This window comes from Helobdella robusta (genome assembly GCF_000326865.2).
Source record: "Helobdella robusta unplaced genomic scaffold HELROscaffold_1, whole genome shotgun sequence".
NCBI lineage: Eukaryota > Metazoa > Annelida > Clitellata > Rhynchobdellida > Glossiphoniidae > Helobdella > Helobdella robusta.
In genome coordinates, this window is record NW_008703570.1 from 4474111 (window position 1) to 4490039 (window position 15929).

The following is a 15929-nucleotide window of genomic DNA, read 5'->3' on the forward strand; positions in this document are numbered from 1 at the left end:
AAAACGAATCATGGAAAATTTAAATTTTCGAAAAGAGGGGTGAATACATGGAATATTTTGAGTGTGTTGATGTTGTGATAGCTGGTGATGTTGATTTGCTTAAGGCTCGTTTTGATAGACATATGTTTGATAAAGATATATTTTTTGAATGGTGGCATTTTTGACTTTTTTCATTTGTTTTGCTTTTCACATGGATTAATTTGTGTAAATTTTGTATGCTCTCGTGTATATTTGTACGTAAATTTGTTTTTTTTCATCCTATGTGTGTGTTCATGTATGTGTATATATGTATTGTATATACGTGTATATCTAGACAGTCGTTAATTAATTAATTAACTAACTCTTTTAAATGTATTCATCTGTGTGACTTCATGCACGTACTTTTATAGTTACATAGATGTAATTTAATTTATTTGGTGTTATTTTAATGCAGTTTTATGTAGTTAATTTAATAATTATAATTATTATTTGTTGACATTACTATTGTTCTTTTAATTTGAGGGATATAATTTGTTGGAGGCTTAGGAACGACAGATCGCGCCTCATTATTTTAGCTACTATAATGTTATAGATTGAAAAATATTAGAATGCAGCAATAACAGTACCTTCGACTTTTAAATTTACCGATGCCACTGCCTTTTTATTCGACAAGCTAGCTGTGCCTTCGCATGTGTAAGTCCCAGCTAATGATTTTTCGAGTTTTGGGATGACCAGTTTGTTAACCACAATATCGAAAAGTTTATTTCCAGCAATATCGTGACCACGGGGGTCTTTCCACGTCACAGATTGATAAGTCCTTAGAAAATTTATTTTTTAAATTTTTGTGAAATCAAATTATTGCGAATTAAAACAAAAAAAATGTTCAGGTAGAAAATGTAACACTTACGCTCCTTTAAAAAAGCAAACCAGTTCAACTGATTCTCCGACCAAACCAACCGATGGTTCGGAGTAGTTTAAAGAAATGCTGAAGTCCAGATTTTCTAAAAAGAATATAAACACTGACATAGCAAAACATAAAATAATAAAAATTAAAAATATGTGTTCACCAGGTTGTTTCGCTGTAACGACTAATGTGTACTCTGTCATTCCAATCCTGGTGTCTGGACGATTTGGATTTTTCCAAATGCATATATATTTTCCACTATTTGCAGGAACGAGCGAAGAAAAATGCAAGTTGCCTGCCAATTTTTTCAATATTTTCATTAATATTGTATATTAATTGAAAATTTTACAAAACTTAATTTTCAAAATAAGACTTACAAAAACTTACTTGTCTGCTTATGTTAAGAAAATAGTTTTCACGGCTTATTTTCATTGTGCAAAGTGCGAAAATTATTTTTCGTTAAAGTTAGTCATGTTACATTTTTGTTGTCAATATCGGATTCAATTAGTTGAAGGACTTTGCATTGCGAAGGATTTTGCATTAAATTTTCAGTATTTTTTTATTTAATTTAATTATTTTCAATGTTGTGGAAAGAAGCTGCAACAGTTTAACATCTCATTTTATTCAGAAATTTTGTCAAATGTAATTATTAACCTTAACAAAAAAACCATTGCAGTATCAAACCACTCTTTTGAATACGCAATTCAGATAATGTCCTATCAATATTCACAATTAGATAGCTTGTTTTTTGCAGTTTATCACAGAACATGGTAAAAATAACAAATAGACATTCTCATATAAAATATCAGGAATGGTTAGATTCAAACTTCAGTTTATATTAAATCTAACAGTTGGTGTAATGGTTGAAGGTGTCTGGTCTAGTTTTGCAGTGACGGAGTTCGAATGGGAAGACCACCTATCCCATGCAATGTGTGATCAGTTGATTTGTAGCCCAACCCTTTTCAAAGATGCTGCTTGTATCAGAGGCGTAGCCAGGGTATTTTTGCGCCCGGGAACAAACTATAAAATTGGCGCCCCTCTCCTTGTTTAATCCCATTTTTTATTACATTAGCATTGTAAAATCACTGTTAACAAAAACAATTCAAATTTTAACGGAACATTGTATTTAAAGACAAAACATAAATATACAAATTATAACAAATGATTCAGTGACTTTCAAAGATAATTTACGTAGCTTACAATAGATTTTTTTTCTAGATTTCATTTTCGCAAACTGATCAATTATGTTATTCAAATCTGCCATTTCTAATGTTTCTTTTTAAATACTGAGAAGGGCAAGATCACTGAAACGATCTTGTTTCATTGATACACGCAGATACAATAAAATAAGTTTCACTTTGCTGAATGATCGCTCACAGCTTGCAATTGAAACTGCTTTTGTCAATAAAATTTGTAGCGAAATTTGCAGATTCGGAACTACGTACACATAATCAGTTAACCAATGTTAGATAAAAATTAACGATCACAAATTAACGTTCAGATATGACCGCTTTCCGAATAACAACTCACCAACGTATATCTTAAATACAATAAAAATACAACGCAGTCAAATACCAAATATCGCTTTCGACACCAACAATCGTCATTCGACAACACTAACTACCGATCAACATCACTATTTAACACCTCGCACGTTTTTATATCACACCCGTCTTGTCGACGCTTCCCGGACGTGCTAGATGTCTCGCTGTCTGGAGGTTCTGTTTCCTTCTCGAACTCGGTGCGTTCGTAGCGACACTAGCTCCTCTAGCAAATATATTTGTGGCGGTTATAAAAATATGTTACACAAAAATGTACTCAAATAACAGAACGAAAAGAAAAATATGCTTCGATTTTGTCATATCATTTGAAAAAATTAGGGTTCATAAAATTATAAAAATCAATTTTTCAAATTTCCATTTTAACATTCCGAAAATATTTATTTCGTTTTCAGTAAGACATGATGACATTTGTGAGTGAAAATGAGAGACTATGAAAATGAATGGTGTGTGCACGGGCTGATGAGACAGAAAAAATAAAATCCACAAAATTGCTACAAATGATTAAATGGGAAAATTATTTTTGAAACATATTCGACCCAATCATGAACCAACAGTGCCTTACTTACATTTTCGTTTTAAAAAAGATGATCAAGTTTGGTTGGCGGGACCAGCTAATTGAATATAATTGATTGGACCACTTTGGTCGAGTTTCAAGGTTGTGCAAAATTTTGAATATTGTAAATAATTTCTTCAATATATTTTAGTTTAAAAAACGATTTTTTTAAATTTATTATTGAAAATTTTTGGAAGAAAAGTCTGTTCATATAACAAACAATTACCTTCATTAGTAATAATATTTGATCCATCTGTATTTTTGTACTCAATAATTTTATCGTTAAACCTCCAGTCAATATTCGTACTGTTTAAAGGCGGAGTAATAATTGCATTGGTGCATTTCAATTCCAGATACTCATTTGCTGATTTTTTAATTGGTATTTTAACTTCTATCTTTGGAGTTATTTGTAACATAACCATTGTAGCCGACGTTAATGCTTTTCCAAAGTTGTTTGATACAATGCAATAGTAGAGGCCATTGTCGACCTCTGTAAGTTGTTTTTGGTAACTAGAGCATACGGTCACTCCATCATCAGAAGAAGATATTGCAGTTAGATCTTCATCATATTTCTTCCATTGAAATCTGTTTACAATAAATAGATAATGATGAATAGATAATATAATAAACACAAGTTTAGAGAGAAGTATGATTTATTTTATTTGAAACAGTTATATAGAATTCATTGATGTATTTTATATTTTCACAGGCTCTTCCACACACACTATATATATATATATATATATATATTGTTATTATTATTCATTGCATTTATACAGCGCCCGATTGGAAAAAAATCATATATATATATATATATATATATATATATATATATATATATAATTTATGTAAAAATTATGGTCTATTCCCAACATATATATATATATATATATATATTTTTTTTTTTCTGTCAAATAAAATTTGGATTAAAAAATATATATATATATATATATATATATATATATATATATATATATATATATATATATATTAAGGTGAGTCGAAATGTAAAAAATATTAAGTTGGAGATCCTGTACATGTCTAAAAAGTTGCTTTTTGATGTACTCGTTTGAAAAAACCTCACTTTTTATTTTATGAACAGTGTCTACAGGTCCCAACTCTGACTAGAAAGACTACATAAATACCCAATGTTAGTGTAATGTATTGCAATGTATTACAAGTTAAAAAGAATGTAAACTGTAACGAATCAATGTTAAACAGCAACAATACAAAGTTGTTTAACCTAACTGTTAATAAAATCTTTCTTGCTGTCTATTTTTGGTATCTCAAATCTGGATTTCTTACTCTGTAACACCATGCCATGACGGGACTTTCTCCCATAAATTTTACAGCTGGCAGCGCTAACGTCTTTAATTGTTCTCTCTACTGCCTGTGAATGACATGGAACATCGGGCAGTAGCATAGTAAGTTGATCATTTGAAAGGTGTGATAGCATCGGAGGAGACGTAACATTACTCTGGTCCCAGTCAATCATGTTAATGAACGATGTCGCAGCCAGATTTAATGTTATATCCTTCTTATCAAAGACGCGAACCGGTATGTTACTATTAGTCTGCTTCTCTCTTGCTCTTATTATTTGTTCTACTGAAAAACGACAAATTTCCATATCACTATCACTAACTGCAGCTAAGAGAATGTTTTCAGCATGCGCAAAGTAGCAGTTATTTTTGAGAACAGGACGAACCACAGCCTGATCTAAGGCATCAAGTTCCCGAAACAACTGAACTAAGTAAAAGAAGTTGTTAGCACCATTTCGGCAAGAAGAATTTGATTTAATTTTGAACCAAGAGGGTCCGTAAAAGTTCAAAATGAAATGCGTTACTCTTCTGAGAGGTTCAGATGCCACTTCTATAGACATGTAGAGACGCAAAATCCTGTTGGCTTTCGTCAACCATCGAGCATGACTTGTATTTCCAGGTAAACTCTTCTCGAGGAAATCAATATCTGTAGAAGCCTGACGTCCACGCTGTACTGCTAGACACGCTTTCAAAAACTACAGTTGTTCTGTGCTAAGATACTTCTTGACAGCTTCATCACAATCAGTCACCTTACCAGTAATTGGCAAATAATTAACGACAGGCAATTCATTTGGATCATATTCTAGAGCTGAGCTAATTGTACCTGTCGATGTGGAAGGTCCTGTAGTTCGAGCAAAATCCACGCCTACCAAAAACCTTCTAAATGGCAGCTCGTTACAGTGTGGAAGGCATACCAACCACTGTAATGGTCTACCTAAGTTCTCCTCCAGTTAAATGAAGTGATTTATCTACAGTCTAGACTATAGCCTACTGTAGTATACATCTATATTAGCCTACTTGAATTTTACTATAGATCTATTATTGCAAAGAAGAAAATAAAATTACAAAATAATATATTAGATATTTTGCTTGTTTCTAAAAAATCCAGCACATGGTTTGTTGTTAATGTTAGTGACGTCACATGCAAATAACGTTATAAAATTTACTCCATTTCTTTTTTAGCACTTGTAGTTAGGTGCTAAGCCATTTGCCAATGATTTATAGTTGGTACGTATTTAGATTGTACCAAGGAAATGGTTAAAATACACCAAATAAGGTAAGACTTTAATCAAAAGTTGGGACCCCTAAACGTTTCATAAAAAATCTTTAAATATTATTTTCATACTGTACTGATGCCAAAACAACTTTTTGTTCATGTACAGGAAAGATAAAAAAATTCGACCCACCCTAATATATATATATATATTTATGTGTGTGTGTGTGTGTGTGTGTGTGTGTGTGTGTGTGTGTGTGTTGGTAATAGACCATAATTTTTACAATATTCTATTACCAAAACTATGGTCTATTACCAAAATTTACTCGAAGTTTTGCGACCAATCGACTTAATCTAACAATCGAACAAGATCGCGAGCAGCGACTGCTCCATCTCTCTCGAGAATTATAAGTTAAAAAGAATGTAGTTTGGTAGAATTTATAGAATATTGTTAATATATTGTTATAACCGTGCTACCGAACGCACTAGAACATTCTAGAATATGCTAGAATCGGATCATCTAGAAGAATCTAGAAACGACGCTTGCGAAGAGTATATAAGCGCACGTCGCAAGAAGATTAGCGAAATTTGTGATTAGTGAAATTCGTGATTTTGCAAATTTGTGACTCTGTGATTTTGTGAATAGCGATTCGGTGAATTATTTAAAGCGATATTTGATTTGTTTTGTTGACGTTGTCATAGCGATAGATTTTGAACGATTTAAAAGTTAATTGTTGTGTTAATTTGAATTTGCTAGAAATAAACGATTAGTTGATTTCTTCTGTAAATAAAGTTTAATAACTAATAACTGTTTGGAGTATTTTATTCAATCGAAGATTTGAACCCGTCGCATCGTAAATCGGTTACGACAGCGAGTATTATAATATATATATATATATGTGTGTGTTTGTGTGTGTGTGTGTGTATGTGTGAATAAGAATGTTTTATTTACGTGGGTCTATATATATATATCTGTTTCAATAATTACAAACGACATTCTGATAAAAATGTAAAAGAGTTGATTACTTAATAATTTTTATTCCATTTTTAGTTTTTTAGGATTTGTAATATGAATGTGAGTTTACATGCACTAAAATATTTAAAATGTGCTCTCATTTTTACAATTGTCACTGGTAATCATTACAAAAAAACCATATTTTCTTTTCTATTTCCAAATCATTTCTTTTCATTGATATCATTTCTTTGTTTTGATTTGATGTAACAAAAAATGTCAAATATATATATATATATATATATATATATATATATATATATATATGAAACAAATATGGCGAAATATACGTGCATGAATGTACTGGGCCCTGTTTTTTTTAAATATATTTATCAATGATATATGCAGATCGACTAAGGCCGTTAAGTATATTATGTATGCAGATGACACTACCATTTTGGCGGCTGGCAATTCCATAGGTGAAGTTTAATGTATTGTTATAGACGTGAAGGCGAGTAGTTAGAAATTAAGTGAAGAGCTTGAGACTTTAATTAAGAGGCGGAGCTAATTAAAACGGTTGTAAAAAAAAAGTCACCATATAAGTGGGGACCCGACAACACAGGGAGGAGACAGAACACGAGGAGTATATGTAAAGAAGAAGACGGACGACAGAATTATATACAACTTTTCAATTTCAATTCAATTTATTCCTCAAAAAGCATGGAGACACAGAAGCTCAAACGAGCTGGTACGGCCACCCAACCCAAACAAAATAAAAACATATAGGTACCTACATGAAAATAACAACATAAATGAAAATAAAATGGTATAGCTAGCCAATGAAAACAAGTTAAATTTAACTAAAAATAAGCAGAAATAAGTCGGTTATAACAACTTGTGTTAGAAGCGAGATTCCGAACAGACGAGAAGATGTTGAAGAGAGAAGCTATAGAGACTGATCGAGTCACCTGTTCAAGCAGCACTCAACGGACAACAGACGAAAACGAAAAAGCTAAAATAAAACAACAAAGCGCCAAAATGAAAACTGAAATGAATCAACAAAACGCTAAAATAACGGCCAAAATCAACAAACAATAGGAAGAAATGAAGCATTTCAAAAACAAAATATTAGGTATTAAAAATGACCTAAATAATAAAATAGAGTAAGTGAAAACCGAGGTAAATGAACGGATCAATAAGGCACATACATTTTACATTTTAATTTTCATAACACACACACACACACATAATACATAAGTTTGTTATTTTGTTAGATAAAATATATTTAATTACAATTATAATAATATTAACAATAATGAGTGAGTCGTTTCTCGTTCGATTTCAATCATTAAACTTTAATTGGCGACTTACGTGTGTCGAGTATTAGTGTTTAAGATGTTATAAAAATTAATAATCGAACAAGAAACGACACTCATTATAGATCTGTTCTGAACTTCGTGATGGAGAAAGAGTTAGAGAAGGAGGTAAAGATTTCCGGATAAAAGGACCAGAAAAGCAAACGCAGATGTAACATAAGAGAGTTTAACAAAAATTAAAAAAATATCAAAATATACAAAATATGAGAACTCCGAAAAAACGTGGGCTCTGTTGGTTGACGACATCAACAAGTGAATGATTCTGCGGGCCAAATTTATCAACAGCCACATAAGACGGACGCCGTTTGTCTACGCCACTACATTGAGACAGCCTGCCGGCGCAAACAACAAAAGCACTTGACATGTTATAGAATTTAAAACAGACTATTGCGCAAAAAACAAGGCCGTTAAAACAAAAACATGTATTTAAATAAGAAAAAATTTTGTTGTAGAGAGGCTGCAGCTCCAAATTTCATATCGAAAAGCTTCTCATTGTTATGTTGTAACAAAATAACAAATGCGATCAGTTTAAAATTTGACAATTGAAATAACACAGCACCTTCGCAATGCCCCAATTCAAATCAGTCGTTTGCGCATGTCACATAAACTTGCTAGAGATTGTACTGCATGTACTGATTAGTGAATGTGGCCGAAGACTAAAAAGTTGGATATCAAAATCGCAAGCAAATGTTGAAAGAATTGACATTTCAAACATAAATAATAAAACCTCAATAAAACAATGTAGGAAAATTATTTTTTGTTGGAAATTTGAAACAGGAACAAATCTTTGTTTGTTAGTTGCCGACCCGGATCATCTGGATAAACAAGATTTGCAATATAAATCGAGCAGTCCGGATTGGGTCGGTAAGTAGACTGCCAGAAAAACTCAAACCGATTAAGGAATTTGTATCAGGAGTTTACGCAAAGCATTAGAGGTTGTCGGAGGTTTTTGCTGTAGTGGAAGATTTTTGTTGGAGTCAGCGATTTTTGCCGGAGTTGGAGATTTTTGCTGAAGTCAAAAATTTTTGCCGGAAATTTTCGTCGAAGTCAGAGGTTTTGGCTGGAGTTGAAGATTTTGCTGGAATAGGAACTTTTTGAGGAACCGGAGTCGGATATTTTTTATCCGAAAAAGAATTTTAAAACTTTTTACTTTTTATTCTAAAAAAAATTTTTTTAATTAAAAATTTTTTTAATATCGTGTTGTTTTAGAAGTGTGTAGCCATACACTTAAAATAACGTTGCGATATTCGATCGTCTTTAATACCCATAGTAAATGCAAATAATGTGAACAAAACCACATAATTTTTTTCAGTATATTTTAAAACATAGTTATAACGTAATTTTACCGAGAAAAACAATTATAGAGACGGATTTTAAATGTTCCTTAAAATAATTTTCATTTGGTAGTAATATTTAAGTAAAGTTATGATGGAAAAATTGAAATATTTTTCGAGTCGTGGAACCCGGAGAACGGTGTCGGAAAATTTTCGATCATGAAATCGGAGTGAAATTTTGAAAATTTTTTATCCGATTTTGTTCCCGTGCATTTTAGGTTAATAATAGATTACCACTTCCTGAAGAGAAAATGTCAAGATAGAAATAAGCAACTTTGATTTTCTGAAATGATATGGGCACTAGCTGAAGAAAAAATGACAAACTACAGTCAAGAATATAGGTTTCCTCTTAAAATTTTTTGTTTGCAATTTTAAATTATATAAATCAGTTTGTGACTGTTTTAACATTAAAAAGTCATCCGCTTTAACGGCTTTAAATATCTGAAATGAAAATTTTGAAATACAATGAGCTATGCCACTATGAAATACAACATCATTACTTAATATTTGAAAAATACATCAAAGATAAACGACAAATAAATACCGACGTTGGTTTGTTTGCTGGACTTACTCCACTTCCCCTGGCGCAAACAGATGCTTCGTATACCCAGTCTAACGCCGTGATAAAGATATCGTCAGTAAGTGTACTGTTTACTATAGTTGGAGGTACCTCTTTTAAAAAAATCGTTTATTTATTGTTAATAAAAATTAAATTAAATGATCGTTGTTATATTATTTCAAAAAATTACTACTAACGGCTTCTAACTAAATATAAAAATAACGTCAGGAAGAATATATTTATTATAAGCATTCTAATAAAACTTTCTTAAATATTTGAACACAACAAATTTAATATGAAAATTTAAAAAAAGTTATTGGTTTTATAAGATGTCAAACGTGCATGAAACACTTGAATTGATACAAGTAGATATACGTATGCACTGTCATTGAATTTGCAGGCGCATTCTTCATATAATAGTATACACTAATTATATACATGTTTATTGCATGAATGTTATATAGCTCTCATATTGCATACATACATTCATAGCTTCAAACCGGATACAGCCTATAAGTGATCCGCTGTTCTTACTACAGCAAGTCATTCATCTTATAATAGAATTGTCTGATTATGGCTTTGCTTACGCACCTGACCTGCTCATTTCTTAAATGATGAACCACTTGATTTTTTAGTGTTCATTTGAATTTTTTCATATTTTGTTACGTAGTTATATTTATTTATTAAATGATTGAATATTACTACAGCGCCTAAATTCGAGTCTTCTGCTTGCAAACTTAATTGTCCTGAATTGAAATTGACCTCTAAAATTTATGCTCATTAGACACTAACAAATAAAATTTTTTTTTATTTCACAACAAATACTTTCAACGAGTTTTAGAATGTTACACATACATTTTTGTAAATCTTTCAACAAATATAGTTCAAATATCAAATCAAAGCAACATTGAAGGTGTTTTGATAGGAGTGATGATGGCAAAAAGAAGAAAAGACTCACAAAACAAAAATATCAATTCCTTATTTTATATGCAACTGTATCAAAAAATCTAAGATTATTCATAAAAGGTGTTATATATTTTGTTTAGACACATTGGCGTTAAATGCTTGATGCGGCGATGAAAGACTAGAAAAATTACTTATTTATAAAGCCTCTAATAATTAATTAATATCGTTGTGGTACATACCGGCTTTAAGATAACGCTTGATATGATATTTTAATTTTAAAATGTGAATTGAATGGTCAATTGTTTGAATTGTGTGTATATTTATCTAAACTGTATAACATTGTTATAACCGCTGCAATGGTCAAATTGCGCTATATTATTTGTTATCTTGATTATTCGTCATCTTTGTTATTTTTGCTATATTTGCAATCTTTAGATTTTAAGAATACCTTGTATATAAAGAAGTTATGTAGCGAAGTCAAAACAGAGACTTGATGCGAAGTTGTAATTATGATTTATGTAGTTACTTGGGTTAGTTTAGCGTTGTTATTACTCTTGGCATTCAAATAAACGTTCAACAAAGTTTGCGTTTGAAGCAGTTGTGTTCATCTATCAGAAATCTTGAACATGCGGAATAACGATAACTTGACGATCGTTAGAATTTACAACACTGGTGTTGAAAATATAGAGATCTTTGAAGTAATAACATTGGTGCTGGTAGTAACGAGCGTTCAAGACGTTCAAGTTTTACCACAAAATTTTTAACAAGAGTGAATAATAGCATGTCAATGTATTGGGCGAGGAAATGTAGTGCTTCTCCTAAGAAGTGTGCTAGGTTCAATTGTTTTTACTTATATAAATGGTTCATATTATGATTAAATGACATTCGAATGTGTTGGTACATGGGTGGGGCAATAATGTTCAAAATTATTGACTCAGCTAGAAAAACGACGTTGTCAAATGATTTAAGTAAATAGTTAAATGTGACGTAAAATAAAATGAGGAAAAGGCGTTAATGTGTAGTTTGGATACCTCAATTGGTTAACCCATACTCTGTTGGCGTCCTGTATTTTGAACACTTATGGAAAAGTAGTTTTAAAATTAAATCTTACTTCATTTATAGTTTTTTTTGTCTACGTTAATTCCTTTCTCAAATTTTTTTTTTTGATAATTTATTATTTAAATGTGCACTTCGATTTTAAATTCACATTGTATCGTCGAATGTGCTAAATAGCTGCTAAACTGACTTCATAAAGCGTAAGTGAATTTCTATATAAAATTTTCAAAAACATTTTCAAATCTCAACTAAACTGATTAACATTAAACGTTAGTTTTGTCATAAATTTTTGTAAAAATCGTTGTCCTTCATCTTATGTTAAAAGTTGTAATGATAAAAATTTCTCAAAAAAAACCGAAACAGAAAAATGTTAGTCAGCATTAATCTTGGAATTTAGCCTCATATAAAACAAAAATATTGTCACATTTTATCTTTCTATTAGACGCTGTTATAAACAATGCATGAATGTTGAACAGGAAATTTATTGCAAATGTGCCAACTAGTCTTGATTTGTTGTCAGTCAAAATAGAGTAGCCAACACTTATTTATATAAATGATAAACGGTGCACCATCGAAAATTATCACTATGCCAAAGAAACGATAAAACGTTGATAACGAGGTTTGCAAATTCCTCAGAAGATGTCCAAATAAAATAGTCATTTTGCTTGTGCTATACCATTGTGCTTTTCCCCTCATTTTTTATGTATAATTTTTTTGAATAAATGCTATTTTTTCTAAATGACTAATAAAATTTTTTAATTTTTTTCAAATTTTTTGTCATTTATTTTATAAAATTAATAAATAATCTGCACAATTTTTGGTAACATTTGATACATCAGTTTAATTTTTTGTACATATTTTTGCAATATTAACAACTTTTTTGTTATATCTATTGAATGTAAATTATAAAGGTCAATTTCAATTTAACGCAATTTTTATTTTAACTCGAAGCGAGCTTATAAGGCCACCAAAATACCTAAACATTAACAAAAAAAAATGAACAGGAAAAATGAAATCAATATAATAAAATTGGCTGAAATATTAAACTTAACTTCAAGGATAATTTTTGAACTAATGTAAATAACTAAGCAGATGTTAAAAAAGATAATATGGGTATTAAAAGTCGGGCCGTGCCGGATTAAGTCTTCGGCCCTAATATTTTTAATCAAATTTTTAACATAGCATAAAAATTTTTATAGTGGTCTAAAAAACTGAGTCTGTGACAGGATCATTTTGAGATTTTTAATATCCTATTTTTGCCAAGTTTGCTTTGAAGTTATTAGTTGTTTCTGCGTATATTATTTTATTTTCCAGTTTTTTCCACTCATAGACAACTCTATAGTGTACAAATTTTTGTTCTACCAATCCCGAACTTTTTTTAAAGATTATATATTTATGCCCCCTTGTTTTACTGTTTATCCTAAGCTCAAAAAATTTTACTGATTCTTAATTCTTTTTCATAGTAATGATTTTGGATGCCTGAATCCAATCTCTTCTTGTTCTTCTATTTTCTAATGTTGTCAAACCACAAACTTTTATTCTGTCTTTATATGACATACTGCGACACTCCTTGATTGTTCTCGTTTTGAATTTTCTTAAGCATATGTCAGTCCTTTTTTAAATCTGGATTCCAAAGCTGAACACAGTACTCCAACTCAGGTCGAACCAATGCTTTATACAGGTTTAATATGAAAATCATATCTCTGCACACACACACGCGCGCGCGACACACACATACACGAGGATATTTTATTTTGTATATATGCCACACACACAAAGATTTTTCACACGATTTTTTAACAAAATTTTGTGCGGCTTTCCATTTAATTTTATACCGGTGTTTCGCAAACGGCATGAAAGTGGGTCACTCACTTGCTTGGTTCGTTGCTAGCTCACCGAAAAAATTTTTAAAACAAGTTATAAAATTAAATGCCCGGGATTTTTCATGTTGATCACAAAATTGTTGCTGCCAGTGTACTGGCTGCCACAACAGGCGTTGCCTTGTATTCTTCGTGGAAAGTGTGGTCACTCAAGCGCAAATTAAAAGAAAATGTTTGCGAAACGAGTCGCAATTTACACGAATATTTAACGCTTCATTATGCATCACCAAAAGATGTTATTGGACCTTGGGTCAATTCAATCAGAGAAGAGTTTATATCTTTTCCAAAACGTTGTGCTGATTTGTGTATTCATCATGGGAACACATTTAATGTAGTAAATTAAATTAATATTAAAATAATAATTGTCATTCAGTTCTTTTTATAATAACATCTAACTAAACCTTTTTAACAAAGAATGCATTAAACATTGGTTGTGCAGTTGGTAGAAGTTCTTTTGAGTTGGCCAAAGCCTATGATCATGTTTTGGGCATTGACCACAGTAATCTATTTATTGATACTTGTAATATTTTAAAAGAAAAAGGATCATTATCATATCTGTCTTTAATTGAAGGTGAATTGTATGACAACTTAGAAGCGACTGTAGATCCAAGCATTGTAAGTGTTGATTACACAATAAAAAAGACAGATATAATATACATTTTTATTTTTTCATCTAGTCAAGTGTTTATTTGACTTCTTATACAAATCATGACAGGATAGAACAAAAGTGGGTTTTCAGCATGGGGATGCTTGTGCCCTTCCTTTAAACTTGGGACAGTTTGATTGTGTTCTTGCTTCCAATGTTATCTGCAAACTCAAAATGCCTTTAAATTTTTTAAACAGACTGCCTCAACTTATTTCATCAACAGGAATACTGGTCATTTCAACGTCTTATTCTTTCTCAAAAGAATATACGCCAAGGGTATGTTATGTATTTGGAATGATTTAATTAATGTTCAGTTCTTTAGGAAATTTTTTCCCCAAAAACGAAGTTTTGTTGACTATTGAGTTAATTTTAAGAGTTGTTTATTCTTAAGTTGACCACCTAGTTTTTTCTGAATCAAATTTTTTTTTATTTATTCGTTATTTATTGAATAAATTATTTTTCAGGAAAACTGGATAGGTGGCTTTAAAACATTAGATGGCAGTTTTACAGGTTTTGATGGAATAAAAAAATGTCTAGAAAAGCATTTCCACCTTGTTGATGAAATTAATCAACCAATGCTCATTAAACAAACAAAAAGAGAATTTCAATTAACATTTAATCATATTCAAATATGGAAAAAAATATAATTTGACTTTTGGTTGAAAATATGTTTAAAGCAAAGCCAATTGTCTATTTAAACACATGAATTTTTCTGTTATGCTTCTTACTTTAAAAAATTTTGCAAACTATTTTTAAGTTTTTAGTTATACCATGGCTGATGATAAAAATATTTGAGATTTGCATGGAAACAGTTCAAGACTAACAAATGTTGACTTTTTCCTAGTTTTCATGCTGATTCTTATATCAAATTTCTGATGTAAATAGTATTTTTCCAACTGAGACATTGCTGAAAGTTCTATCAAATTGAGAACCAACTTCCTCGTGCTATTTCAAAAATACCAATCTCTAGGGCTTTACTCATAAACAGTGTTTTTGCTCAGCTGACGATAAACGTGCGAACTGGTTTGGACAATTTTGTCTATACACCACAAACTTTTATTCAGTTTTTTACCCAGTCTTGTTAGGAAACAGAAATTTAAGACAACATAACACATTTTAGTTTTTCTCTGAAACAATATTGTTCATTTTTTTTAGTAACCAAATCTCTATCCGCATTTGTTACTATAATATTTTATAATTTTTTCTGTTCAAATATCATAAACCATGGTTTTCATGCTTTTATCAAAGTTAACCCAAAAATTAATACATGAGGAACGCTATTTAATCAACAAGAAAGTGGTGATAAAATAAATTTAAAACAGCTATATAACTGCACACACACACGATTTAATTTGGCGTTTAAGCCAAGCAAAATCTCAGAATCAATCTGATTTTGCTCAAACCAGGTCTGTGGCCTGCGAAATTGTTTTGTGTCTCTTGTCAGCTACTCACAACAAAATTTTCAATGATTTTTGCAACGCATAAATTTTGTTGGTCGTCATATCTCTTTCGAGCAAAATAAGGTGTTGAAAACGAAAAGTATTTGTAATTAAAAACTGACTAACGTTTGAATATACGTAAAAAAGTTTCACTTGTTTCAAATAATTTTTAATTTCCAAGTTAAAGACATAAGCGTTTTAAACAGTATCACACTCAAAATCACAATCAAGCATATATTTACAGCAAAAGG

The 15929-nt window shown here is 30.8% G+C and overlaps 3 protein-coding genes across 3 annotated transcripts; 2 read left to right on the forward strand and 1 right to left on the reverse strand.

The window, feature by feature from the left end:
• Positions 1 to 2162: 2162 nt before the first annotated feature.
• HELRODRAFT_62825 (hypothetical protein) lies at positions 2163 to 2318 on the reverse strand (the record flags this gene model as incomplete). Its single annotated transcript, XM_009010810.1, has 1 exon — positions 2163 to 2318. A coding segment is annotated over one exon (156 nt), but the record flags the coding sequence as incomplete, so codon positions are not given.
• A 6106-nt stretch (positions 2319 to 8424) lies between these two features.
• HELRODRAFT_158841 (hypothetical protein) lies at positions 8425 to 10362 on the forward strand (the record flags this gene model as incomplete). Its single annotated transcript, XM_009010811.1, has 4 exons — positions 8425 to 8521; positions 8636 to 8722; positions 9718 to 9830; positions 10216 to 10362. The coding sequence occupies 4 exons, from the start codon at positions 8425 to 8427 to the stop codon at positions 10360 to 10362; spliced, it is 444 nt and encodes a 147-aa protein (XP_009009059.1).
• A 3280-nt stretch (positions 10363 to 13642) lies between these two features.
• Positions 13643 to 14886, forward strand: HELRODRAFT_63046 (hypothetical protein; the record flags this gene model as incomplete). Its single annotated transcript, XM_009010812.1, has 4 exons — positions 13643 to 13927; positions 14008 to 14208; positions 14309 to 14515; positions 14704 to 14886. 4 exons carry the CDS (start codon positions 13643 to 13645, stop codon positions 14884 to 14886), a joined length of 876 nt encoding a protein of 291 aa, XP_009009060.1.
• Positions 14887 to 15929: the final 1043 nt, after the last annotated feature.